This window comes from Falco biarmicus, chromosome 4 (assembly GCF_023638135.1).
Source record: "Falco biarmicus isolate bFalBia1 chromosome 4, bFalBia1.pri, whole genome shotgun sequence".
NCBI classification, from domain to species: domain Eukaryota; kingdom Metazoa; phylum Chordata; class Aves; order Falconiformes; family Falconidae; genus Falco; species Falco biarmicus.
In genome coordinates, this window is record NC_079291.1 from 15,798,097 (window position 1) to 15,826,089 (window position 27,993).

Consider the following 27,993-nt stretch of genomic DNA (forward strand, 5'->3'; position numbering starts at 1 on the left):
AACACATGCCTTTAAAGACAGAAATTAATAGCATATCACTGACTATGCGAGAAAAGGGCACGCACAGTCGGCAGTATATTGTCCCAGCAAACCAGATTCTCTAGAAACCCATTTCTATTGTCTAAGGTGATGGTGTAGCTGCCAGCACTAAGACATCAAAATACTCGAGGCTAAGTTTACACACACATGAGGAAGACATACACCAGTTACTCCAGCATTGTTGTATTTTATTTACTTTTTAAAAAAATTAAGTCACAACTTTCTCTTAATGAAAAGTGAACCGGAATTTGTGCCTGAACTCTTAGTCTAAACATACCAAAATAAGCACAGTGAAAGTCAACCTTAGACTGGAAACAACTGTAAACTAAGGTTTATATTGCCATACCAAAAGTTATTTATTCTAACAAATAAAAATACCAGTCAATAAGCATCATCATCTTCCTTCAAAGATCAAGAAGTTGTTCACAAAAGCCTGACTTCCACTACATTTTCTTTAGTTACTTAGCAGGAACATGAGCTAAAAAAATTCATCTAAGCAATTGCAGAAACCAAGCTAGAGGGATGAGACAGCCTTGACTTTCTGTTACAGATTTCTCATTCCTTTTCAATAAACAATAAGTAAGAAACATTGACCAGACAAGTCCACAACCAAACTAATCTGATAAAAATGTATTGTGGCAATTCAGTTACCTGAGAGAAACAGCTATCAGTATTGTAAAAAAACCATAAAAAATAACAAAAAAAAAAAAATCTTTTAAAGCTCTCAAATGACATTACAATGACCCAAGTAAACATTGAAATATGTGATTCCAGTGCCTAGCCAGAGATCTAGGAACGCACAATTCTATATTAAAATTGATAAACATAAGCAGGAAAATACATGAAAAAATTAAAAGGCACTTTTAGCTGGCACGTTTTGCCATATACTACAGAAGACTGAGTCAGATATGTCACTATACTGAATCTTATAGTGGTCCAAGCAGTATAATGGTATACACTGTTAAGTACACACAATTGACCAAATAAATAGTCAATTCACAATGCCAGCATAGTTAACATAGGAAGAAATCCAATTATTATTTTTAATGTAAACAGTAAAGTTTTTAGTAAAGACATTTCAATTTTAGACATTATTATATTTTTAACATCATGGCATGCAACACTGTTTAAAAGTTTTATGGCACCTCTGTATCACTAGGCAAGAAACAGTCACGATAAGACTTTGGAGACAATTTCTCAAGTCATCAAGCCTAATGCTGCACACAAAATTGCAAACATCCTCAGTAACTGCACACCTGGACAAACCAGATGTTTGTATATAAAAGGCAGCTTTATTCATATACCTGTAGTCCCCTGCACAAAGACCTGACCCTCAAGTTTTAAAAGGCACAGAAACCGAGGGGCATGCTAACTACAGCACTTAAAAATGAGACCTATTATTTACCCGATTTCAAGAGGTGTCTTTCAAAGGCAGCCAGACAACTGAAGTTCAAGTCCAGCAAGAAATCAAGAGCTGTCCCTACCATCATTTCAACATGGTTGTTGTATTCAGGCTGATTAAAGAAATATTTAAACATCTAGGCTTTCCTTATGGATTCACTCTCATTCTTTGCATTGCAGAGAAACCACCTGCTGGAAACAGTCAGTTTTCTTTACCCCTTTTTAACACTGATTAAATAACCGAGCATCACTAACAGGTGAAGTGAAAAGCATTAGTAAACAGCTGTATGACCACATCATTATTTCTTTATTGAATTCTTACTCTTACTTGAGCCAAAAGCGTAAGATGTGTCGTAAAATGTGAATGCTACAGGTATCTGGAACAGAAGCCCAGATTGTTTTAGACTTCTGAAACTGTTTTTGTAAAAAAGCAAAGAAAACACAATCTTTGGTGTAGGCTCACACAGTGCTATCCAAGTATGATAAAATCAGCTGGAAATGAGAGAAAACCCATACTTCACTTCTGAACTAGAAGAGCCCAAGCTCAAGCGTTCACACTGGTCTTTCACTACACTTGCATAGTCACCAGCGTGCCAATTACAATGAATTTCCAAGCAGCAAGTGGTGGAAATTACAGTGTCCCCTCCTTTGCTCAGACATCAGCAGATTGCTTAGACATCTGTGCAACCTGGAGCTGCCCCAAGACGGTGACGTAGCCTATGCCTTCCAAGAGTCACCAACCAACACTCAGGAACAAATTACTGTCCAGTATTTCCTCCACTCACAAAACGCTCTCCCCACTCTAATTGCCACAGTTTTAAGCTGGCAGTTAGGAATTAATTTTCCTGATGTCATTATAATAAAAAGCAGGAGTGTACCTTTGCCACCTGTTTCAGAACCAGAAGCGCATGCAGTCCTGGAGTGTCTCAACCGGCTTTGAGTTTGCTAGATGTTCGATCTAAAACTGAAAGCTATCAACAGCTGAAGTTTTAAAAAAAATAATTAAAAACACACACACAAAACAAACCAACAGCAAAACATGTTTTTAAATAACACTCTTCAGGTTTTTTCCTAGACCCCTGTCCTTACACCTGTATTTCCACAGGAAACTGCTATACCTGGCATAAAATTACTCCTCCAAACCATCCTGTTCCTTATTTTCCAGCAAGGACTGACTCCTATCTCCATTATTCTTTTCACTTGTATCTCCATTGTCCTCTGATTTCTGATGAGCAAACGTGTAAGTGTCCTGGTCTCTGTCCGTCAGAGGTGGAGATTCCTCGGTGTTAGAAGAGCATTTAATGTCTTTTCGGAAGGAGAATGGAGGTGGAGAAGGTGGCAAGCTACCAATGGGTCCATCAAAAGGCCGGTACACGTCAACTTCTGGAGTGACTGAGCCATTGGATTCCTTCAGCAAGTGCCCATAGACCATAGCATCATCAATAACCGCATAGACATGAGACTCATTGTTTTTCCTCCCTTTTGTGAATAAGCCTTGTTTTCCCGGCACCTGAGTATTCACGTTAGCATTATACACTCCCACCATGGGATTCTGGCTTTTCTTCCTCCTGTTACAGAGTTGAAATTGTTAACAGGTCAGAAAGAACACACGGCTGATGCATCTGAACTCAGTAACGACAGCTTCTGTGTACCCATCCCAGTCACCCAGTGTCAGGCAGTCTGCCCTGACTGAAGGCTTTACTTGCAATCTTAGGATAAATAACTCGAGTTTAGACATGTTTTTTTAAACAGAGCAGAAAGTAACTTCATGCTATTTGGTTACCTACTGCTGCTCTGCTGACCCTGAATTTTGCAAGATTAACTCCGATGGCCTCCCAAGCATGGGGGTCCTGGCTGTGCAGTGTACCGAGACACCCAACATCCACGCACATTAATAGGACCTAGAGGCCACTAGATCCTCACAAAACAACACTGAGCATTACTGAAGACAAGTAAGATAGCGAGTTCTCTATGAAAGTCAAATGAACTTTTCTTGGTTGCACCTTCTGCAGCAACTGTCCCCAAAATAGAAAGACCAAAGGCTGAACTGAAGAGTTCTAAGCCTGTATTTGTAAAGTCTTTCCTGTGTGGTAGTGTGCTCATAACTGTTCTAGCCTTCCTATTGCACAATTTTATTCAAACCCTACAGTTTTAGAACCCAATCACCCTGCCAGCATACATGTATCAGAAACCCCAAGCTATCGATGACTTCAGACTCTGCTTGCATGAGTAACACTATGCATGTTTGCTTAGCACAACCTAGTTCTCTCCCCAAGGGCTTATCTCATAGAAAAATGCTCCCACTTGATGTGCAAACTTCAGAAGTTGCTGGAGGTTGTGCAGATGAAAGATAGCTCCTAGGCTATCTGGGTGAGTTTACAGCTTGTTTAAACAAAGTCTTGTCTAGAGTCAGAGGTGCAGCAGCCACATTCATTGTTATTTCATTTCATAAGAATTGCTGGTGAAGTCCAACCAACAGCTAACCAACAGTACAGCCAGAAGCCTGCGCTAAGGCCAAGGCAGGCAATGCCCTAGAGGTTGAAGTAGTGTGACTCCAGAAATGCTGCTCTACTCTTAAAGTCAGTCAATTTAGAGTAAAGCAGCATTCCTGGAGTCACACCGCTTCCACTATTGACTACCTCATGCTTCAGACTCTTGTTCAAGGCGTCCATACCAACACATGAAACAAGAGGGCCCAGCAGCTTTCCCAAAATGCCTTCTTGAACTGCTAAGTTACACACACCAAATTATGAACTTACTTCTTCTTAACACAGCACACAGTCAGTCCAATAGCTGTGAGAACTCCAGCCCCAGCCACCACAGCAAGTATCACTCCTAGGTCTGCAAACAGAAAAGGCACAAGGACATTGAGCAAGAGAGAAAACATCCAGCTTTCTGCTAAAAGTTGTCTGGGTTTGAACCTCTTTAAAAGCTTCTAAGCATATCGGCTGCCTGCATGGCAGGAGTTTCCGAGCCACACTCACCACAAGGCAACACAAGCCATTTCCAAGAGATTGAAGGCCAAGCAATGACAAACTCCTGCTGCTAGCAGTGGAGCGCAACCAAGAAACACAACCAACCCACCCCACCTCCAAGGGTTCAATACAGCTCATGTGTGGCTGAACTTACCTGCAGCATCTCATATGCCTCTGGCTGAATAGGCAGGGAAGAGAAGAAAGTGTAGAAAGAGACAGAGAGGGATTCAACAGAGGAAGCGGTGACGTTTCACCAACTTCTCCTCAATACCATCCTTTCCTCTGAAATAAACAATTTGTGTTGACCTGCATGTTTCTAGGAGTCATAAAATTGATTAGGAAAGTCCATGCATAAGCAAAGGAAAATGCTGCGTGTTTTAAAAGCATACATTACAAAAAAAGAAAAAAAAAGAGGAAAAAATAGAAATGTGTACTGGTTTAGTTCTAGCTCGTGTAGCCAATACCTTGACAGACAGAAGTCTCCCAGAAGTGAAGAGGCAGTGCAAATTTGAAGCAAATTTACATAAGCAAAGCCCACCCCAAAATGTTTCCCCCTCGCTGTTTTTGTTGTTGTTGGGTTTTGTTTTTGTTTTTGTTTTTCTTGTAAACTATGTTTCAGGGAGGTGAAGGACAACAAGAATGCAGATTTTGCCGTCAATAGTCAGAACGCTCTCCACTAAATGGTCAGATCTGCCCCAGAAATTATTTTTTTGTTTGTGTGAACACTGAGACTAACTGAACTACTACCTGGATGAGTAAGTTTGCATAATCAAATCCCAAGTCATTTACCAGGTTTGTGAACTTGGGAGGGAAAAACATCACTTGATCTTCTACATGCTGGCTGTATTTTTTTCCAATTAAAAAAGCTAAATTAAATTTAAAAAAATAAAATCTAGTCTTCCTCCCCTCAAGTACTGCAATCCCGTGTCAAAAAAAAAAAAGGAAAAAAAAAAACCCCAACCAAAAAACCCCCTAAAATCCCACAAAAACCCTACCACCACATTAAAACCCCTCCTTCCTCCCCAGCTTCTAGAGGTACCCAGCTGTAACTCTCAGAGGTTTTTGAGGAACAGGTATTTCCAAAGGCAGGGCTCTCATAACCCCCCCACGCAAGGAGGGCCAGCACCCATGACTGTTCCTCCAAGGGAAAGCAAACCACCACAACCTCACAGGACTCACCTATCTGCTTGTCAGCAAAGGCTACCCAGAACTGCAAGGTCAGTTGCGTCTTATCCACAGGTTTACAGTTGGAGACGTTTACCCAGAAGTTGTGATACATATTTCGGGGCTGGGGCAGAAGCTCATCCTCACGGCGCACAGTCTCCTCTGCCCCCAGTGTTTCCTCCTTTATGTTGACATAGGCACGGCCTGTCTCACAGGTGACACCCATGCGGTCCCTGGAGAACCCGAGGCGAGCAACTTGCTTATTGGGCACAATGACATACCAGGATATGGAGACATAAGGACGCAGACCATAAGGCCAGTTGGGAGTCTGCAAGTAAACTTTAGCTTTTGGATCTGGACTCACAGTGAAAGTGCACTCATCTGCAGTAAAGGAAAAGAATAAAGGAATGAAAACTTGGCTTTGATACTTCCTGGTTTGTTGTGGGGGTTTTTTTGTTGGTTCCCCCCCGCCAAGCTTGCTCTTTCAGCATGAAAAATTATCTGGTCTTTCTTCTCCATAACAAAAAAGCATCTACTATACTTGTGACCAGCAAATTTCTACAGTCAATTGCATCTCAGTATCAGCAATACAACTCGCCTGTTGTCCCCTCCCACATCAATAATTATCACAATTAGCACAGATATATCTGCAGAATTTCCCACAGCCAACTATGCACCACCTGGAGTACAAAGTTCCTTCCTTCTTCCAGGAATAAACCATGACCCTGATTCAGACAAAGATTGCTCCCAGCAGTGGCTCTGGGACTAGACTCTAAAAAATTGAACTCTTATTTCTATTTATCCGCAAGCGCTCTAATAAGCGTATTGAGACATCCAACACCGTACAACAATATAGTATGTTTTACCTTTAATATGTGGCACAAAAGACATTTTCAGATCCTGATGGTTTGACTCATTAAGGAATCCTTTACCAAATGTTTTTAAGGCTATGGTAATATTATTTCTCATCTGAATCTTTTTAATGGATCCACCAGGACAGAACACACCAACATTCAACTCCATCTCTGGGGTGGCACTAACAATGCTGTAACTGTAGCTCGTGTTGCACCTCTGCTCTGGGACGTGTTGCTGAAGTTTCAAGGACGGAGACGTAATTTCTGTGTTGATCAAATCAGGAGCCAAGAGCTTCCAAATAAACTTATGCAGGCGAATTGGCAATTGGGTAATAGCCTTGGGCACCGAAAGGGAATAGATCTTCCTCTGACACCACCGAAAATCGAAGCAGCCTGCAATCACAGAAACAAGTCCGGATTTTCCTGTGTACCGGAGTACACGCACACACAGTACTGTCAGTTTTGTGTTACAGACCCAGATAAGCATCTACCTGAGAAAATATCCTCTCTTAGTAACCACATGTAACCAAACATATATCATTTGTATTTACAGAGCTTTCCTTAAAAGGGTGCAGGACACCGAAGAAACCAACAGATACAAACATATTAAAAATCCTTCACTCAGCATATTGCTTTTGCTATATCCCTTGCTGACTGGGACACTGTTGCAGGCTAGTCAAGGTCCAGATACATATTTTAAAACTGTTTCTCTACTGTTAGTTGAAAGCATTTGGGAAAACCCTACACCAAGTGTATATGCAAGTGGCACATGACGCACTCCTGATGGCAACCTTGGTCCTGCATTTTCATGGGCAGATTTATGGCTCTCCTGCTCCATTTCCATATTTTGCAGTTTTCAGTGAGAAGATTCTTATGTGCCTCATAGGAATAGCTACGGGGTTCAACAAGGCCATCTCCAGATTCATTGTACCCATCTCTCAGCAGGCCAACACCTGGTTTCCACCCACACTCTATTTAAACTCCAAGCGAGAAAGAAGGTTTGGCTGACTCCTGGGGAAAAGCATGCAAAAGCATTCCCTAGGAAACAACATTAAACCACTTTTGTCATACTTATGCCTTTTTCAGCTGTGATCCTCAGACGGGACAAGTCCTTGCAGAGAAAGGAGATCTTGTAGACAGCACCAGACACTAAAGTCAAGACACGGTCACAGGTGCGAGGATCTTTACAGATCAAGCACATGGATTCAGACATGAGCGGGATGTGGGTGGGCCACCCTTCAAAGTGTATCGTTACAGTCATATTCCACTCCTTGCTCAGGTCGACCAGATGGGTGACATCTGCAACAAAAAACATCCCAGAACAATTACTAGCAAGCAGCACGGTGTGAGGCAAAACTTACTCTGTCTCCTCTCATCCCATTAGATGAGCAGCCACATCAGCTGTTTCTGTGTCAGGTAAAACATTATGTACTTCTTTCCATCAGTGTAATATGAACTCAGGCAGTATATCACATCACTCCTAATTTACAGGGTTGAGCCCTTCCATACACAAACTCCATTTCCCTACCATTTTCCAGCTGTAACAGGATAACACATATGCTAGCTCCTTTTAAACAGGTTAGGCTACAATGTAAGGAGCTCAGCCAACTATGTTAGATTTGTTTTCTCCAAGAAGTTTCTGGTATTTCTTTTAAAGTCAGTTCTACTGATCACACAACAGTTGATCAGAAAAAGCATCGACAGCAGGTTGAGCAAGGCAAATCTCGCCCTCTGCTAAAGCACTGGTGAGACATCTGCAAATGCTGGGTCAAGTTTTGGGCTCCCCAGTACAAGACAGACCCCGACGTATTGGGGTAAGGCCAGCAAGAAGCCACAGAGACACTTCTAATGGGATGAGAGCATCTCTAATAGGAGAAAGGAACAAGTGAGCTGGGTGGCATAGGGGGATGTATGCACGTGTGTGTAAATGATATGTGCCAGACTCTTCTTGATGATGCCCAGTGACAGGGCGAGAGGCACAAACGGAAATACAGAAAATCTTTCTTAAACATTAACAACAACAAAGCAAGGTTGGTCAACAATGGAACAGACTACCCAGAGGCCTTTGGAGATACTCAAAACCCAGTGGACATGGTCCTGGGCAACCTGTGCTAGCTGACCCTGCTGGAGCAAGTGGCTGGACTTTATGATCTCCAGTGGTTCCTACCAACCACAGCCATTTCTGTGAGTTTGATAGCCTAGATGACCGACAGAAACATCTACTCCAGTCTAACTGAAAAATCACAACCCCTTATGAGACCTACTTCCATGAGTCTCCAGGCATGCTCCATAAAAGCAACTCCTACACAATATGTAAAACCCAGACATACATAAGGAGAAAGAGTTATGATTTATTGCCGGGTTTCCCCGATGAACTGGCTTCAAGGCCCTGTCTTCCATCACATACTGTTTGGCAGTGACAGCACGCTGGAACAATGGAGGTAAGAAGGGATGACAAACACCTCCCACATAAGCTAATGGCAGGTGCAAATACTTGGAACGGCTGCAAGGGGGAAGGATAAGGAAAGAGGAAAAAATCCAAAATTATGCACTACAGCCTAGTTCAAAGATTAACTATCATGTGGAAAGATAGATTTGGATCAACACAGCATCCTAATGCTGTTAACAAGGCACATGTCTCTGATGTCAAAGCAAGCAAACTGATCTGGCAGAAAATGTGCCTGTCCATGGCAGTGGGGTTGGAACTAGATGATCTTTAAGCCTCTTCCTACCCAAACCATTCTGTGATTCTACTATTCTATAAAGGACAGATTTTTTAAAAAATATACATACACACATACACTGTTATTACTCTTCATTTTCTGGTTTTAGCTGTGGACCTCAAAGTCATAAACAAAAGGTGAATAAAACAGCTTTCTCCAATGTGGGAAATCAGACACATAAAAAGGCAAGAGGTCAGATGGAAATCTCCATCATTGCCACAATCAAGCACAGAACCTAGGATTCGTACTGCAAGGTTAGCCATTCTTCAGAATGTTTTTTCTTGGAGCAGCTAAACATAGAGAGGGTTAGATCAAGAAGTTATTTCAAGTGGGAAGAGCTGTATTTCCCCCTTATTTAATGATAAGCAACACAGACAGCTGTGGAATACCCACATGTTTGGGAAGCTTTGAGAATATGCAAATACCAATAAAATTTTAGTAAGAGCCATGTTTAATTTGCACACTGCAGATGGCTTTTTTTTTTTTTTTAATTTAAATAAAAGTTTCAATACCATCCTGAGGGCTGAATTTGAATCTTTGATGAACTTATATGTATAAGATCACTCATGAAATCCTAATAAAATCCCTAGAGAAACCACTGTTGTCTCTCAAATCCAAGTGGTTCTTTACTTGCATTTCATTCAATAAATGACAACCTGTTTTTTGTACTTTTTTTTTTTGTGATTATCATCTCATTTACTGGCCATGAATACATTAAAATCCTTTTTTGCTTTCTAAAGTAGAAGAGAGATGAAGCTGATGAGTTGAATACAACGTTATCACTCTGTCTGGCTTCCAAGATACAACACAATAAATGTAAGCAAACATGATTTTGTTAACAATTTCAGGAGGATTTGCTGTTCCTGATTGGAGACAGGCTAGACAGACAAAGAAGTGAGGATTAAAGTGGTGAGATGCTTCAGACTGTTCCTGGATACGTGACTTCATGGTACAGGGCATTCAAACTTTATTCTCTCTAAAATTACTTAGAAAGCCTCTGTAGCTCCTGATGCAGTGGTAGTCCAGAGTGTGGACTTTCCTCCACCTGCTCCCTCTGCAGTGAGGGCACCTTGATTATTAATCTCCACCATGAACTGAGGTCACAGCTTAGAAGCCAGAGGATAAATCACTAACTTCATAGCTCATCACCTAACCAGGCCTTTTATTTGTTTTTAGATAAATGCTCTAGTATTACAAGTCATTGTATTAAGCCAGTCTGGACTTTGGGCAAGGAAACAGTAAAAGAATAATTTCCTTAGTGTAGCAACAAGCAGCAAGAAACCTAAAGAACATCCAAACATGTAGGGAATATTATTAGTGGAGTATCTTACTGACAACTACTTATCTAGTGTGACTTCTTCACACTAGATTGTGCTCAGACTTCTCTAGGAAGCAAAAAAAAAAAAACTCAGAGGAAGAAAGAAAGGAAGGAAAGATGCATATTGATGCCATTAGTAGTATGGAAACAATTTTACGTATCTCATTTCACCAGTTCATGCCATGGATCTTGCCACCTACCACGACAGCTGGTTTTACCTTGCTAAATGTGACTGCTTATGTAGAGAGCAGAAACCTAGGCTCACATTTTAATAATCATAGTGTCCCAATAAGCTTGGATTAAATTCCTGTACTGGAGAGCAGGCAGCAACATGTGACAATTCCAATCAAGCAGTTATGGTCCTTGTCCAATAGCTGGACTGGGCCCCCAGAGGGAACACAGTGACAAGGAAAAGCAAGCTGGTGCTTAGCTTTGTTTATATAATGTGCAAGACCTGATATGGCAGTTGTTAAAGGAATTTTTCAATTACACGATGCAGGTACTGGAAAAGGAAAGGAATCACCGTTTACAAGCTACAGTGTAAAATCTGCAATGGAGTTTTAAACTCCACCCCAAATTTTAAGTTTCAGCATCACTGCTCACCTTGCCGTAATGGTGGCTTGGTGGTACCCAGGGCAGTAAAACAGGCCGCAGCATTGTCTGGCAACCCACCTCCTTAAACTAAAGTTCAAGGAACATCACAAAACCCTCAGTATTTTCCCTGTGGTGCTCAGCCCAGATGTTCATAAGAAAAAGCAATGGAAGGGGAAGGCAGGTACTTACTCTCATCAACCTGTGGGTGCTGAACGACAACTTGGAAGAGCAAGCGGAGGATGCCTGGGTTCTGGGCATCCTGATCACAGCCCTGCAGGGACAGATTGAAGCTGCCAGCGATATTGGCGGGCTGGCTGTCACTCAGTTTGAACACCTCTGGGTTGCTGAGGGAGCCAGGGATGTAGTACTCCACCCTCTCTTCTTTCCTTTCACAGTTTGAGAGGCTGTAGTTGTGGAAAAATACGCTTGCTCTCATGTTGGAAGGAATCACAAACTGCCACGTCATGAGCTCATCTTCTGGAAAGCCCAGTGGGTAGTTTGGGGACATCAGGGTGACTGAAGACTCCCCCTTCAAAATGGATTCAATAATGCACAACCCTAAAACAGGAGTGGAAAAAAAAATACAAAAGACATTCCAATTAATGAAGGCACACTGGCATATCTAGCACCCCAGCAGCTGAGTATTTTCATTTTGTCAGTGAGGCCATCCACTTCAGCTACAGGTGAGGTATTACAAACTCTCCAGATTAAAACATATACTCAAGCTGATGATTTTTTCTTCAATTACAGATAAGGTAAGGGACATATTAATGCAGCATTTTCAGTTTAGTGGGTTCACATTTCAAGTATGTGGACAGACAAGCCTTTATCGTTTGGAAGTGAAAGATCCTAGTTCTTGCTCCTGGTTTTGCAAGAGCAAACATGCACCTGACAACTACTTCTGCTTCCCTGGGTTTTGGGAAACAAAAGATGTGAGCTTTTATACCAGCAAGGAGCTCTGCCCCCCCCCCCCCCCCAGATCTAACAAAAGCATGCCAGCAAAGAGCCTCAAATATGCATGATAAAGCACAAATGCAAACCATGGAGGCCATGTAAGACACTTTATGTTTGGATGACGCTTTGACAGCATGAAGCTGGGTACACAGAGATTATGGTCCTGCTCTAGGACTCCAGCGATGATATGCAACTGCAAGGAGTGCCAGGAGTTAAAAACTTGTATTCTAGAAACTTGAACCTGGAGCAGGTTCCTTTTAAAACTGACAGCAATAACTGCAGAATTAAAGTATAGAGCAAGAGCATCTCCCAAAAAAAGGTTTGTCATGATATCACAAAGTAACCCACTGATTGCTATATAATATTCCAGGTATTTTAAGATGATTACACAACATTTTATGTTACAGGTTGAAACAGCTGTATTTAAGCAGTATTTAAGCCTTTCAGGCACTACTTCACCTTTTCCCATCTTCCTCTCATGAAAAAGAGGGACTAATTTGAGGCTCCAGAAGTTAAGGAAGCTTTATTTTAAAATAAACAAACCCAACTACACACTGCAACCAGCAAATAACTCTCTTGGCTCATTCTAATTACGCTATCTAGTCTCACCTAGCCAAAACCACAAAAACAACAGAGCAGGTATGTTTAAGTTTTAGGAAATTTAAAGAGATTGAAAATAAGTATTGTGCACCAAAACCAGCAATGCAGCAGTTTTCATAATTATTAACCAAACAAACTAAGATATTTTGACCCCAGAAGAGCACCAGCTACCAAACTAAAAACCATGCAACAATAGCTTTTGGAAAGATGAAGTGGAAGTGAGTTAGGGATAGCAGCACCACAACTAGGAGGTTACCTGACAAGAAAGGTTTAAATAATTCTGCTGCAATCTGCACGAGCTGATTACAGGTGAGGAAACACTACTCCATACTTACGTTTTATGGAAGCCCTGTTAGCTATGTTGAAGCCTGAGGTGGTGAGAGGTGAGTTCCACGGGAGGTGCAAAGACAGGACAACTCCTCCCAGCAGCTTGACGCGAGACACTGACCCATTCCTGCAGAAGGTGCCAATGTTGACCTTGGCTGTATCAATACAGCTGTTGATGTTGTAGCTAACAAAATCTGGGCACGTCTCTCCTGGTTCAATCTGTCTTAGCCATGGGGTAGAAAATTTCAGTTCAAGTCCAGCCTTTGTACTTGCCTTCACATCCCAGGTGAAAGTCCTGTTAAGACGAGGTAGCCCCAGTGGGTACAGATGAACATCTCCAAATGGACATGGGCCTGACACACAGTCTAAATGCAGAGACAGAACAGCCATGACACATTCTGGCAAGCATTCAAGTAAACGAGGAATTTGACACTTTCCCCTTCATTGCTATTTTCACCATTTTTAGGTTGCACTTCTCTTCTACAAGCATTAAAAGACACTCCTATAACACGGTCACATGCTGTCTGCAAACAGGACTCCTAAACCATAGACGGGATAAACCTGCTTTCATCAGGCTGATTAACAAAATTGATTGTCTCTACCCGCCTTGTTTGTTGAAGAATTCAGAAGGTATTTAGTGAACAGGGTAGAGCGCTGAAGGGGCAAAAGTGAGAAATGCAATGTTAGGGGAGCTGGATATCATGGATCTAGGGAGCCAACTTCATCCCATCTCATTTGCAGAACTCCTGGCAAGTCATTAATCTTTAAATTTTCCACTCCTTGCCATGAACTGTATCTTCATTTCCCTGGTGCCTTGACGAACAATCTGGGCCCCAGATTTTGCAGAAGTGATGAATGACAACAACTGCTGCTGCACAACTCTGGGGAGAACTTAGAAAAGGATTCTCTGACAAATCTAAACTACTGGTATTTCTAGCTGGACATTAAAAATGAGCACACTTTAATCTACATCTAGGCTTCAACTTAAAAGAAGAAATATCACAAGGGCATCTTACAAATACATAATGAAATATTGCATGAATCAAATTAATAAAATGCCAAAATGCAAAGAGAATTGTCCTTGAACACCACCCCATGAAGACGTTACCAAAGACTGAATACCCTATTAAGTTTGGGATCTTGTTGAGAAGTAGCACATGTTCACACCATTAACATTAACATACACCAGGGATAACATTCAAAGCAAATGAAGCTTTAGTTACACTTGCAAATTTTCTTCTGAACTTCAGCATTTACTGAACTTCAGTACTGTTCATTAAATATAAGGAACCACATGCATGCTTTCAATGCTTCTGTTGCTCTTATAGACACAATCAAGCTGATCAACGAATAATGTGGGTCATACAGCATTATTAGTGCTCAGAGACTTTTGAAAGGAAAAAAGATTCTCTGATGCATTTATAAACTGCAGGAAAAGGGAAGGCAGCAAGGAATATGATGCAACAATTATTTAACTGTTTCCAAAACAGCCTAGTTAACGTTAATTCTGCCAGCCATAATACAGACCACTTCAACTTACATAGTTTCAGTAATTCAAGGTTTCCTCTTACCCAAGGTTACAGGGGATACCTTAGTATAGTAACTGGAAAAGACGGCACATAGTTTTATCAGAGGAAAATTACCACTGGGAGAAAAATTAAAACGCTTTATCTTACCAATATTTTTCTGAATTTCCATGATGAAATACTTCTCTGGAGTACTACAAGTGAAGGTAAAAGTCGTGCTCTCCCCAGGCTTTATCCAGAGTTCAGATCTGGTGACATTTTTAACATTAATTTGACAGCTTGGTGAAATACTGTGTCTCAGTTTAATCATAACTGTGACATTGTCCGCTGCATGAAGAGAGATCATAAAGGAAGCTAAGAGAGAAAAAAAAAAAAAACACAACAAAAAAAGAGGTGTTTTGTTACTAGCACACACAAGTATCACCAGGCATTCCACACATCCCCACAGATGCCACATTGTCAGAAGAAATATTTGCATCCACATTCTCAGAAGTCTCTTGGTTCTTCCAGTACAGCACAGACGACACAGAAATCCACTTGCTGCATGTGCCCAGAGGCAGGCATACATGAATTTGTGTAGGACCAGTTCTGCTCCAGTTTACCTTCACCACTGTTATTTATTTCACAATTTTAAAGTAGCTCAGCTATTCCATTCAAGTTTTTGTTGCCCTGATTTTGGTTTGCAGTCTGTTATGCCCACCATACAGCTTGCTTCATTTCTGAAGGCACCCATGAAGTCACGATAATTCAGGTTTATGCAGCTGCCACACAATCAAGTAAGCCTCAACTTTAATTGCAGGCGATGGTAACAAGACCCTCTGGGTATGCCTCAACAATTACTGAGACCAGAGGAGGCATTCTGGGGATACCAAAAGCACATACCAACACTTGTACATGTGGTCACGGACTTTTCCCACCCTCCCCACGTTTTACAACTCATCCTCTGAAGGTACAGGACATCCATGCAATGCCTCTCAGCAGCACAGAAGGCACCTGTGGCCTAGGACAGACCCTGTGTGCTCAGATACCTCCTCTCCACCCCGATACGGCCATCATTGGCTTTTGGGGAACACATAAAAAGCTCAGCAACCTTCACAGATTTCAACCCATCCTCAAGCACTACTGAACACAAGAGCACCTCTCAGAAGAAACGCTGGAGCCAAGAATAAACTGCTTGTTGAATAATCTTACTTCATGGGCAGCAGTTTATCAACAAATGGACCAAACCCAACTGTCTTCTAAAAAGATACACAAAAATGTAAGACACCAAGAAGCACTGACTGGACATTCAAGATGACTAGAAAAGTTATTAGCATTAATTTGATGCTTAGCAAAGATTAAGCCCAGCTCTGACTGAAGAGAGTAAAGTCTGCATTGAAGTCAACCATATGCCAGCCCCAGGTGAAAATCTGAGAAGAGGTCAGCTCGTAGGTTTTCTGCTATTTGTTTTTACTACTCTGCCTTCCTTATTTCAGTGTATGGAAGACACAATCACAGTGTCCACGGCACCTGTGCTTTTAATGTTTACCGGGGTGGGGGTGGGTGGAAACGTATATAAAAAAATGCAAGAGATCTAGAAATAAGGGTACCCCAAGATATGTTCAAAAAGGTCTCTTCCTTCACTGGGACATCATGCAGAGCTGCATGACAAAGCTCTGCCCGTACACCAGGTTGCTCATTAACCCAATAAAGAGAGGTTTACCCTAGCAAACCCAACAGTGCAGCACCCCAGGAGAGCCCGTGCAGCCATTCCCATTGCCAGGCAGCACACCAGGAAGACATAGGAAAACATCTGGCTCAGAAACGCACATCTGCATGGCGCCCCAGGCTCAGCCCAACCGCACAGCATCCCTTGAGCACCTGGACAGCCAGCCTGGCCCGGGCCAGTGACTGCTGCAATGGTGTAAGTACACTGGCCCAAGCCCAGAGACCCAGGGGCTCATCTGCTAAGGGTTGTGGGGAGCAGGGCCGAGCACACCGTGGGAACCCTTCATCAGCAGAGCCCTCTCATGGCAGATGAGTACACCAGAGACCCTCAGACCACCTACCCACCCAACTCACAGCTTCAGCCACCCCAGCTACAGAGAGAAGCATATTGCATTAATGACTCCACTTCCCTGTCCTATTTTTAAACCCCCCTGTTCAAATCTCCAGATTTTTACAGCAATCTCATTGTCTTGCAAGGCCTGACTTTCATTGCAATGTTTTGCAAAAGCCCTGGGCACTGAGCAGTCAGCACTGGCTATTGTCCTTCCCAGCCTCTGGGAACGCTGCAACTCCAGGTTCGCCAACACTAGACATCTAAAAATCTCACTTCTAAGGGGAGTAGGGCATAGAGTACTCAAAGAGATACCCCATCATGATTTTATTTGAGTTTTGTTGTTGCCTTTTTCCAGCCTTTCTGCCTTTTCTACACAATCTTGAGAGTCAAAAGATTTAGCAAGCCCTTGAAACTGCCTTATCTATTTGCCTCCAGGATCAAAAGCTTTAAAAGAAAACCTCACACCATGAGGCTGGCCAAATTTCTGCACATACTTGTAACAACAAGTCATCAACCCTCAGACACCATTAGTGAGAACCTGATCACCGAGTAAGTTTCCTACATCTTTTAAGTGACAGGACAGTCCTCTGACCCGAGAACATACACTGAATTCCCATGCCTCTTCCAATGGCTGGCACTACCTGACGTCTGCGTTCCTGCCTTAGAAACGCTTTTGCAAAGGTTTTCAATCTGGGTTTTCACCATGAAGAAAACAGAAACAACAAAACAACCCAACAAACAAACAACCATCCAGGCTAGGAAACTGGCTTGTGCCATGACCTTCCAAGCATGCAGGGGACAATTGCAGGGACAAAGTGCGCAGGGTGGGGAAAAGTAAAGCAAAGTCAGCAACCAGGATTGCTCCTCCTCCCTCTTTGGGAGGAAGCAGTTTTCAGACGAGAAAGTGAAACAAGCACTTCCAGCCCAGCCCAGAGTTTTGTTTTCCATAGCACTGGACACTTTTGGGGTTCTTTGGAGGTTTTTAGTTATCATGCTTAGCACACAAAATACCCTTTGACCGTGATAGTCATCACTTCTCTGATGTTTATGCCACCCAGATACGAAGCGTTAACAGCATAATACCAATAAATAACAACTATGGACAAAAGAGACTTCTTTCTTGCATATGGTAATTGTCATACTCATCTACAGTTTTTACGTTTTACTAAGAAGTCTGTTCCTCACTTTCTGGTCAAACAGTTATCACTGTTTCTTTTCAGGACAGCACAGCCATACAACCAGCCTGGCAGGATGGAGAAATGCACCTGGGCCACAAACAGCCAACGCTTCTGCACCAAATGGTCACACACAGCTCTAAGATCATTTTTAGTCACGATGATTAAGTTTAAGCATAACCTTAAGCACATGACTAGCTTTAAAACAAAACCGATACATGCCCTGAGCTGAAACCAAGGAATAAAATATTTCTACAATTTGAATGGTGTTTTGAAGTAAGCAAAGATTTCCTACAAGGGTCAAAACAAAGCATCATCTTCCCCAGCCCTTGAAAAGACCTGACTTCTGCACAGGTTTTTTTTGCACACATACACCCTTCTTCCAGACTTCATGACCACGTAGCCATTCATCAGATCTCCCTGCAAGATCAAATCCTTGTTAGTTCAGTATCACTTTCCAGCATGGACATGGCCCATGCCTCAGCTTTCCAAAACACGACCTGCCCAAAATCGCAGAAGTGCTGTAATGATCAACATACCAACTATCAACAACGTCCTAGCAGGCAACAAGGACGCAGATCTTTACTCGGCTAGGCCCAGCAAAACTGTCTGCTAGAAACCCACACAAATACAGACACACCAAGCTAAATTAATGCATAACCAAACAGCTTGCTAAGATGATACTCCACAGATAATAATTTTGGCCAGAAATAAGAACATAATCCTGTAATGTCAACAGCAGCCAGCTGGTAGGGATGTGCTAAGCTACATTAGACTACCAAACCTCATTTTCATAGGAAAAATAGAAAAAAAGAATGGTGCAGAAAGTATACCCAGTGATCCCCAAACCACTAAAAAAAAACCAACCCTAAATGCCTAAACCCCCTAAACTATAGCCCCACACATGCAGCGCAATACAGACTACTTTAAAAGCACCTTTATTGCAGAGCTTTTATAAACATGAATCTCTTCATGACTCACACTAGATGTCTTTGTCTATGATTCCCACTGCATACCTTTTTATTAGGATTACCAGTAACTGTACATGTTTCTTGTAAAGAATGATTTTCCACGCCTCGTTAACTCTGCACAGGAATGACACACAGGATATCCAAACCAACGAGAGGAAGCATTGCCAAGCTGGATTTGGTCTCTGTCTACACAAAAATGAAATCGCTGGACTAGAAGTTGTCAGAGATAAAGCCTGAAGTCCTGAGCTGGTTCACAGGCTGACGCAGACATCTGATCTGACCTCAATTTTTTTTCCTCTAAGCAATCACAGTTTTGCAGCCTCCCTTGGCTATTTCTTCAACTGTCCTAATCTCAATCTGCATCTTCCCTGCTGCAACTGGATTTCACTACTGCTCATTCTCATCTAAGGCTGTGCCTTCAGAACAGTTGTCTCATCACAGCATCCCTTTACCACTAGAGTAAAGCTTCTCTCTATGCGAACACACCTTGGCTAGCTTTTTCTCAACAGTATGACTTTTCCAAACTTTTCATAAATTTCATTGCTCAGAGGTCTCCAACTTGAGTTAGAAACAAACTGCATAGTGTCAGATTACTCCATAGAATTTAGCCTAAATTTATCCACTGTGGTTGCATCTGACACTAATCTAGAATTTTTAGTATGTCTATATAAATGTCAAAAGGATATTTTTCCTGTACAAGAGGGGGGTGCGATGTAGAAGACAGCTAGAGAGTAGTAGAGCCAGTGACATTCACCAAGAGCATATGTACATACATGGAAGGAAAAGACTTGGCAGGACAGAAATTTTTATGGCTACGTACAGTGCCTTGCTAAACAAAGCGGGAGTTAGACCAGAGTCCAGATAGCTTTGGCTAGAGGACTGCATTTTATTGCAGCAATTTATCCATAAGGGTCTATGGATTGTTGTATGTGACTTTGCTGGATGGATTAAAACAATCAAAAAACCTCCAGAAAAACAAGAAACCAAAGCCCACGAAAGCCACCACCACCACCAACAAAAAATCTCAGATGTTAATTTATCCCAAAATAATATACAATAGCTGTCGGTTTGCTCACTGCAGTTAAATCATGGGCTCATTCCACACAGCCAATTTTAACAAAAACCAGTTGGATGGTGCTGACTCAGACACTATTCACGAGCCGGTGGCAGCTGGAGGCGATGAGAGGCTGCAGAAGGCGAGTAGCAGCAATGCTCACTCCGGATATGAAATACCTGGATCCAAACCCCTGTTCTGCCTGAGGGGGATATGAACCCACACAACCAACACACCTCTCCAAAGAACAGGCTTGTCCACCGCAGCAGTTTGTGCCACTGCCTTGGGACAGGGATAGCACTGCTGGACTGTTTGTCTCTACGGCTCAGTAGGCTCTCCTGGAAAGCTCACTGCTTCTTCTGAGCCCCTGCAGGGATGCTGGCCCACAGGCATGCTCGTAGCCTGCTGAGGTTTTTCCACGACAGTCTACTGCAAGGGTTACAGCAAGGCGGTGGGAGCAAGGGGTACGACTCAATAACACAGTAACCTGGCCATAAGCTGAATGATTTCAGTTTCAAGCCATACCAACTCATCACCCTGATCTAACAGACAGCCTTGGTGCAGAAGACAGTAGCATTGGCAGGACACGTTCACAGGAATCCATCCAAAGCCTCCTTCATCTAGCAAGTGGACCTCAAGGCTGTCTCCTGCGTGATGGGGATCATAGGTTCCAGCTCACACATCCTGAGCTAACACCTCAATGGCTCAACTAAGAGATGCGCCAACAGCTGCACCTGATCATCCATTGCCACATCACCTCCAACACAATTCACTGCACAGTTGCATCAAGTTTGGCAACAACAGGTCAAAAAACATTTAAAAGTCTCCCTCTTTGCCAATTACAATGTTTTGTACCTGCCTTATTGAATTTTTGTCAACTTAAGTTCCACTCCACAGTAACTACAGCACTCAATTGCCCAAGCATCATCCACTCCTCCAGTTCCACCCTCAGTGCCCATCCAGGTAATTGCCTTCACATTCTTCAAGCCCTCAGCAAGCTTAGTCAGGGACCCATACACCACTTCTACTCTTCTCACCTACTAAATGGCACTGTGAGCAGCAGAAATCATGAGCACAATCACAAATTACAACGCTGCTTGCTGCAAGCTGCCGAAATCCTTTTCATAAAGCAAACAGGTTTTCTGTTTACATTTAAAATATAAACTAACTACTCTCCACATTGCTCCATGATCCCCTTATGTTTCAACTAGTCTTTCAATGCCATGCTTGCTTGGGATATGATGTTCATATTTTGTGAAAGGATTGCATTCAGAGTATCACCCAGAAAATTAAAGCTTAAAACCTGCAAAGCTTGTAAACACTTACAGATAGATGCTGCCAATGACTATTATGCCAGGGTAACCATCCACAGCTCAGGGGAGGGCACCTGTGGAAGAGTATCCATTCCTCAGCCACCACAGTACAACTCCCTAATCTTCACTGATTGTTTAAACTAGTATCTAAGATGGGGACGCAAAGCAGGCAAGATGTTGCACATCCCATTCTCCTCATCCACATCATCAGGAAGGGTGGATGCTTCTGGGGTAGTGATGTTACAAGCCATCCCAAGCACAACTCACCAGAGAAGGTCTGTCAGTACCCCATGCCAACAAGGTTGCTCACTCAAGGCTTGTTAATTCATTAATTTGTAATTCCTAACAGGAATAACTAAGCTGAAGTACCTTCAGCTTAAAAAAAAAAAAAAGTAGTAATAATAAATTTCAGTACTTCCATCTTTTTCTCTAGAACCTTTTTGGAAAACAATTAAGACAATGTATAAAAGAAATTTTGAAAAGAAGCTTTTTTCACCAAAAGTGGGGGGGGGAAACCACTTTGGGATTTGGCAAGCTTAGCTTTAATTACAGAAAGGAGAATGTTGACTCTGAGCTGCCTTTTCTTTATTATTATTTTACAGAAATTAAGTTTTGTTCCTTCTGTAGAAGTGAGATGCAGAGCTCAGAGAACACTGTCTGCAAGCTGACCACCAGCTCGCATGCAACATACAGAATGTACAACACATGGGTCTGCACATGTTGACAAGAAAATGTTGCACTGCCACAAGGAACACTAAGGCACCACACAAGTCGCTGGAGGAGCCTCCCTTGATCAAAGGGGTGTTTGCTTGCACAGTTTATCCCTACCTTGATGTAAGCCAGTGAGAGGACAGCATCTCGGAGCATGTCTGAGCAGCTCTTTGGTCTTGGCTCTGGTGAATGAAGGTGGAAAAAGTGCATTTCACAATCAAGGGTCCCTCCCATGCCAAACATTCTGTTGTCAACTCGTCTCTCACTTCTAAGAAACTTGAGATCATCCCTTTTCACCTCCACAGTTTGCAGTCTCTGTACACTAATCTCTCAGCTCCACCAAAGCCAGGGCCAACTCCAAAATGCCGGCATGATCACACCTTTCCAAATGAGTTTGCTCTGACAGTGAGTAAAAACGCTCACTTTGTTCCCCAAGAAATCAAAAGGCACAGCTCGAAGCAGGCTGTCCCATGGCACCCCTGAGGATGGCTGTCGAAAGTGTTCAATGGAACAGGCAAGGGTGAGACTTTTCCCCCCATTACAGGGGATAGGTTGAAAAACCCACCAAAAAAAAAAAAGTCCCAGTTTTCCCCCAGTGCTGGCAGCCTGGGCACTTAGAAGCAGACTAGACCTTACTAACACACACAGAATGCACATCCATTAGACATTATGGCATGATTCTTCAGCTGGCTCTTCCTGAAGTCTTCCAGGAGGTCCCATCAATACTACCTACACTAGGCTACCTAGGCTAGGCAGGTTCAGCTACAGGCAGCAAACCCTCGCCTCTGTCACCAGCTAAAACAGAAACAAAGATTTTGCTCTGACATAACAGCCAGCAGTCAACAGTTTTACTAAGCACAGCACAACCCACGCCACATCCTTTCCTTCATGCCCTGGTGGCACAAGCAGATGTTGAACAAGGCAAATCTGTCACACCTCCATCAGATCAGAGTTTTTGAGTTGAGGGATGGTGACCAGGCTTTATTAGCTGAATCCTATCAAGAGAGCACCAAAAGTCATCAGGTGCTCTACAGGAACTGGTTCATGGTTTGGCTCCAACAAATCAACCCGTGCTGCAGTGGGTGTGTTGTCCACCCCACAGCTGAGGTTTGACATGGGTACCTGAGCAGCATCAGCAAGACAGCTAATGTCCCAGAAACTCTGGGAGTGCTTTGTTAAGGTAACATATTTAGTCTTTCCACCACCTGGGCAAAGGTTTATAAATTATAGAAGTTATTAAAAGATGTAGAATTGTAAAAAGATTTTAAAAGACACTTAAGAAAATCAAAGGAAGAGGATAGAGGTTTACCCAAAAAGAGCCCTGTTAGATCAAAACTGGTGTTCAAGGCCCATTTTCCCCATATCCTCCAGCCTAACACATGCTTTGCTGCAGCTGAGCCTTTTTAGGAGCTCTCACATGGAAACCAAGGCCAGAAAGCAACCACAGGGAAAGCTCAAAGGAGCACCCAGAAGACAGCAGGAGAACCTCGCTGCAGTAAGAAACAGTGGAACAGCAGTGAGCAACACCCAGCTTCCCTACTGCACAGCCCCAGCAACAACCCAGCAGCCCCGCACCAACCACAACACAAAGAGGTACCACCCCGGGGAACATCCACTGCTCTCAGGTTGCATTCGTCTGTCACTGCCCAGGACCCAAAGAAGATCATGTTTTGCCATCAGCAATTACAAAAAGCAAATTAAAATCTAATCAATACAGAGAAACTGCTGAAGATGGAAAAGAGTTAATCAGCTATTATTGTACACTAATTTGCAAGCACACCCTGTCCCTGTCACCCGTAGCTGTAGCAGTCAACACAGGTAAAGCCAAAAGCATCTTGACTTTGCTCCCAGCATGCTGTTTCTAACGTGAAGTATTTCTGGAATGAACTAAGTGCAAAGTTGTTCAGCCTCTACCTAAGACTAAGGTTTTGGCAGATGGGGATTCCAAAGTTTATTAAACACATACACATGTATAAGTATCAATTAAGCTGGATGATAAGGGCTATACTAATAAACCAAGCCCCAGCAATACTTGTGAAAATAATGCTGCTATGTATTTCAAGAAGTCAAAACTTATTTTCAGTAGGTTTTTTTCAAAGCTCCTTTCTATTTCTATTTTTTCTATTTCTGTTTCTCAAAGCTCTTTTCTATTTCAACATCATCTATACATAAGATTAATTCTTTTAAGTAATTAACAAGCCTGAACACAACTGACCCAAAGGATACCTGATATCAGGTAGGTGAAAGGTTCTTCCCTTACTTCATAAAGCAAGCCCTGATTTCTGTCTAGAGAATCCTGTTACAGTGTAGCAAGACAATGCACACAAGTCAGAATAAAAATGAGAGTAGGGCAATTTTCTAGCTAACGAGTAATTTCCTCTGTGCCATAGGTCCATGGGTAGTACTCTGAACACAAGCTTCAGCAGCCCCCAACCCTTCCACCCTATTTCTCCCCTCACCAGTCCTTTCAGCCCACGCCTTAAGCCAATGCTAAAAAATAATCCCTTTCAGCCTGCTCTCCCTTAATTATTTTTTTTGCTGATAAGCCACCACAGCTCATCAAACAACAACCCCAGGCACAAAAGACTCTTGCCAGCTCCCTAAGGAGCCAGGCTCAGGAGCTGGTCCATTGTACCACGTTTCTTCTCTCCTGGGCCACTTCTAAGTAAAAATTAAGTACTCCGGACTGATAATGGCACAATGCAAGGAAAAAAAAAAAAAAAAAAAAAAGAAAAAAGAAAAAAGTACAACCAACTATTCAGGCACAATAGTTGTGGTCTTAAAAGGAGAGGTCTCGATGGAGCGAGCAAAGAGCAATTCAGAATGGAAATAATCCAGCTTCCACTGACTTCCAGAGCAGCACAAACAGGCCAGTTATTTATATAGTCAGAACAGCAGAAAGACCTTGCTAACAGCTTGGGGTTTTTTTACTTTATTAAGAGAAGCAGCTTTACATGTCAAGACTGATGCATGATTCAAATCAGTCAGTTGCCAAGAAAAAGTTAACTGGAGGGTAGAGCAAGAAACAACATGGCATTATCTGCAAATTCACTTCTTGTAACGACATTTTAAAGACAAAGCCCAAAATACATATGCAGATTTTATCACATAAGGGTACTTTAAATCTGAAATATTTGTTTACATTTCATAGACATCATAAAAGTCTGATTAGCTGCATTATTAGTGCTTCAAAGAAACATGTTTTAGTTGGAAAAGACATTTTCAAAGGTCAGATACGCAGTACTATGTTCATGCTCCCACACCTATGCAAAAACTATCGAACCAAATACTTTTCTGTCGTTTTCCACCTTTAAGTTAACCATTGTGACACTTGATAATTTACGCTACGTATAAAGTTGCATCTGAAAAAAAACACAAGCTCCTCTGAAGACAATGTGACCAGCCACGCCTGATCTACACATTCCTACAAGACAGTAAGAACACCACCATAACAGTGTACCTGCTGGGAAAGGGTGGGGAGAGAGAGCAAGAGAAGGAAGCACTTCATCAAGGATGACAAGAAACAGATTTAGAGACAGGCACACCAAGGTTTGTAGCCTTCCCACCAGAGCATCACCAGTCCCTGAGAAGAGGCACACGTGCCTCATACCCACCTTGCGCGTGGTTCTGCATGCCCAGCCTGAACCTGGCCTCGCTGAGGGGGAGACAGCTGCAACTTGCAGCCAAAATGCAGCAGCAGCAGTGCGAGCAGCAACGTCAGCACCAGGGCAAGGGAACTCCCAAAAAATAACCGACTGCATTGGGGTGCTGGGGAAAGAAATCAACCTGAACTATTCTGAGCTTTCAGGACAAACTTTTGCTCAGGGAAACATTACAGTTTCAGTTGTGCAATAACAAAAGCAGCTCCCACTGGGATGAAGGACATACCAGGTATACAAGATCTGCCAGCAAACTTGGGAAGGCACCATTCCCTCCTCCTGTCCCACTTACGCCATCACAACCTTCAGCCTGCCAACCAGTGCCACTAACGCAGCTGAGACTGAGCCACCTCTTGAGGGGGGGACAGAGCTGGGGGCCCACAAAGAAGCAGAAGGCACTGAGTTAGTGAGTTTGACAGGATGACTGAGGACCTGGACCCAGGAGCAGTGGTGCTTGTGCAGGACAAGCAGACAGAAGCATGCAGTTGGAAAAGAAGGGACTGGAAGAGGTAGGAAGAGGGACTACCATCAGTGGCACCAAACAACTGGGTCTACCAGTGGTATTTTGGGCAACTTCACCATTACTAACCTTGTTTTACAGAGTAACCACAAAGCTTGCTCCCCCCAGTTCCTCTAGATTAAGCTAAGCAAGCCCCAGACCATGCAGACATCTTGTTTGCAGGGAAGGTTTGCACAGGACAAGTGAGACATTCCTCATCAGACTCACCATCATCCTTCCACTTCCTGCTCCTTCCCATCTGATTTGGTTTTGTCATCTTCCCGACAGGAGTTGTTACAATCACACGCAAAGGAGACTTGCTCAGCTCTCCAGGGTCACCACCTGCACCCACAGCCACCACACAGCTGCTGTCCTGCTCACTGCTACACCCAACCAACTACTGGTGTGGGCCCAACTTTGCATAAAGAGGGTATAAAGTATTTTTTAAATGCCAATGTGAATGCACAGTTTGTTTGGATGTTTTAAGCAAGAAGCAAGAGATATTTTTAAAGAAGATGCAGGAGCAGATGATGACAATAGGAAAAAAAAACAAAGACAGTGGCTCAAAAAGAACTCTACTGTGCCTTAAAAGAAGCCCAAGAAATTTAACATAAGGCATCAAGAAGATTGGAGGGTGAAAGGGGATTTTGATAACACAGTTTGACCAGAGGGTGAGGACTAATGTGTGAATAGGCTGCTGCATCTCTCCACGAAGGTCTAGACCTATGTATGCAAAAAGATGCAACTGAAGATTTTTTTAATTCGCTACTTCAACAATACAAGACTTTTGGAAAGTCTAGCTCCTCTCCTAGCACTGATCCATCTAAGCTTTTAAAAGTTTGAGTTTTTTGAAAACACCACACAATTAACCACAGTATAACATTATTTCTTTCCTTTGAGGAGCCTTATAGAGGCAAATAGCTGTTATTCATTCACTCAGAGGCAATACATGAAATACAAATATTTTATGTAAAAGACTACGCAGCGTGAAACTTAAATCTCAGTGCTATCCAATTTCACAGTCAACATTTAGGTTTCATTGTTTATAATAATAGCCCTAAGCCACAGATCTGCACAACCAGTACAGTTAAAGGTAACAGAGCTACGTTAAAAAGGCATTAATTTCATATCAGAGTCTTTAGGTTATTCACAGTCACTGCAAATAACTCAGCAGTTACTTTCTATAGAAGAAGACATACTTTAAGAGTCTTTAACAGGACCAATAGCTATACAATGGACTGTTTAGATTTGAGGATGAGCATTTTTTGCAATCAAGCAGCTTTGGAAATTGAGGAAAATCCCACAGACTGTCTCTGTGTTCATAACTGGCATTCTCTTGGGGTCACAGACAGGATTTAAGGAAATTATTCACGGGTTATACACATGGGATTGCATCAAGCGTCCAGGAATTTCAAGACACAGAGCTCCCACCTGCTCCGGCTCCCAAGTTACCTGCACAACCAGTTCTCCAGTAAGCCAGAACGTAAAGGTCAAATCATTTGCCCTGCTAGCACTTATTTCACGAAGAAAGAGGGATGTTCCAACGAGAGGTGCTGAGACGCGGTGCCCCCACGCCCTCTGCCCGCGGGGCCCGAGCAGCGCGGCCCGGCAAGGCCGCCCCCCGCCCCGAGGGCCCCGCCACCGACGCCCTGAGCCCTCGCCCCGGGCCGACGCGGACCCCCGCACCCGCAATGCCCGGGCTCGCCCCCCCCGCCGGCACTGGAGAAAGGCGGCCGCTCACGCTCCCCGCGGGGGGCTGCGGCTGCCGCGACGCACCGGCACCGCCGAACGCTACAGGCGCGGTCCTAGCCCGCTCCCACACACACACTCTCAGCACCCGATGCCGCCCCGGCAGCCGCAGCGCACGGAGACGAGCGCGGAGCCACCCGCCTCCCGCCGGGCGGGCCCCTGCCCGGGCAGCCCCGCCGCGCTGAGGGGCGCCGGCCCGGCCCGGCCCTACCTTCCCGCCGCAGGAGCTGCGCCGAGGCGGCCAGCAGCGCGGCCAGCAGCGCGGCCAGCGCCCGGCCCGCCGCCATCTCCCTGCATGGGCCCGGCGCCGAGGCGGGCGCGGGTCCCCTCCGGCGCCGCCGCCGCT

The 27,993-nt window shown here is 43.4% G+C and overlaps 1 protein-coding gene across 1 annotated transcript; it reads right to left on the reverse strand.

Moving 5' to 3' along the window:
- Positions 1-66: 66 nt before the first annotated feature.
- CDCP1 (CUB domain containing protein 1) lies at positions 67-27,993 on the reverse strand. The gene is made up of 9 exons (XM_056338527.1): positions 27,859-27,993; positions 14,626-14,829; positions 12,958-13,314; positions 11,258-11,626; positions 7,505-7,732; positions 6,446-6,826; positions 5,595-5,960; positions 4,200-4,281; positions 67-3,008 (listed from the first exon to the last, which is right to left on the reverse strand). The coding sequence occupies exons 1-9, from the start codon at positions 27,932-27,934 to the stop codon at positions 2,570-2,572; spliced, it is 2,502 nt and encodes an 833-aa protein (XP_056194502.1). The 5' UTR covers positions 27,935-27,993; the 3' UTR covers positions 67-2,569.

What these genes read in the sequence shown, in the direction of transcription:
- CDCP1 (XM_056338527.1), bottom strand. Translation starts at nt 27,934, where the DNA reads ATGGCGGCGGGCCGGGCGCTGGCCGCGCTGCTGGCCGCGCTGCTGGCC. An exon ending in GCAGCTCCTGCGGCGGGAAG is followed by an intron (nt 14,830 to 27,858) that starts GTAGGGCCGGGC and finishes TTTCTCTCTTAG; the next exon opens with CTTCCTTTATGATCTCTCTT. An exon ending in GCACCCACAGGTTGATGAGA is followed by an intron (nt 7,733 to 11,257) that starts GTAAGTACCTGC and finishes TTTTTGTTGCAG; the next exon opens with ATGTCACCCATCTGGTCGAC.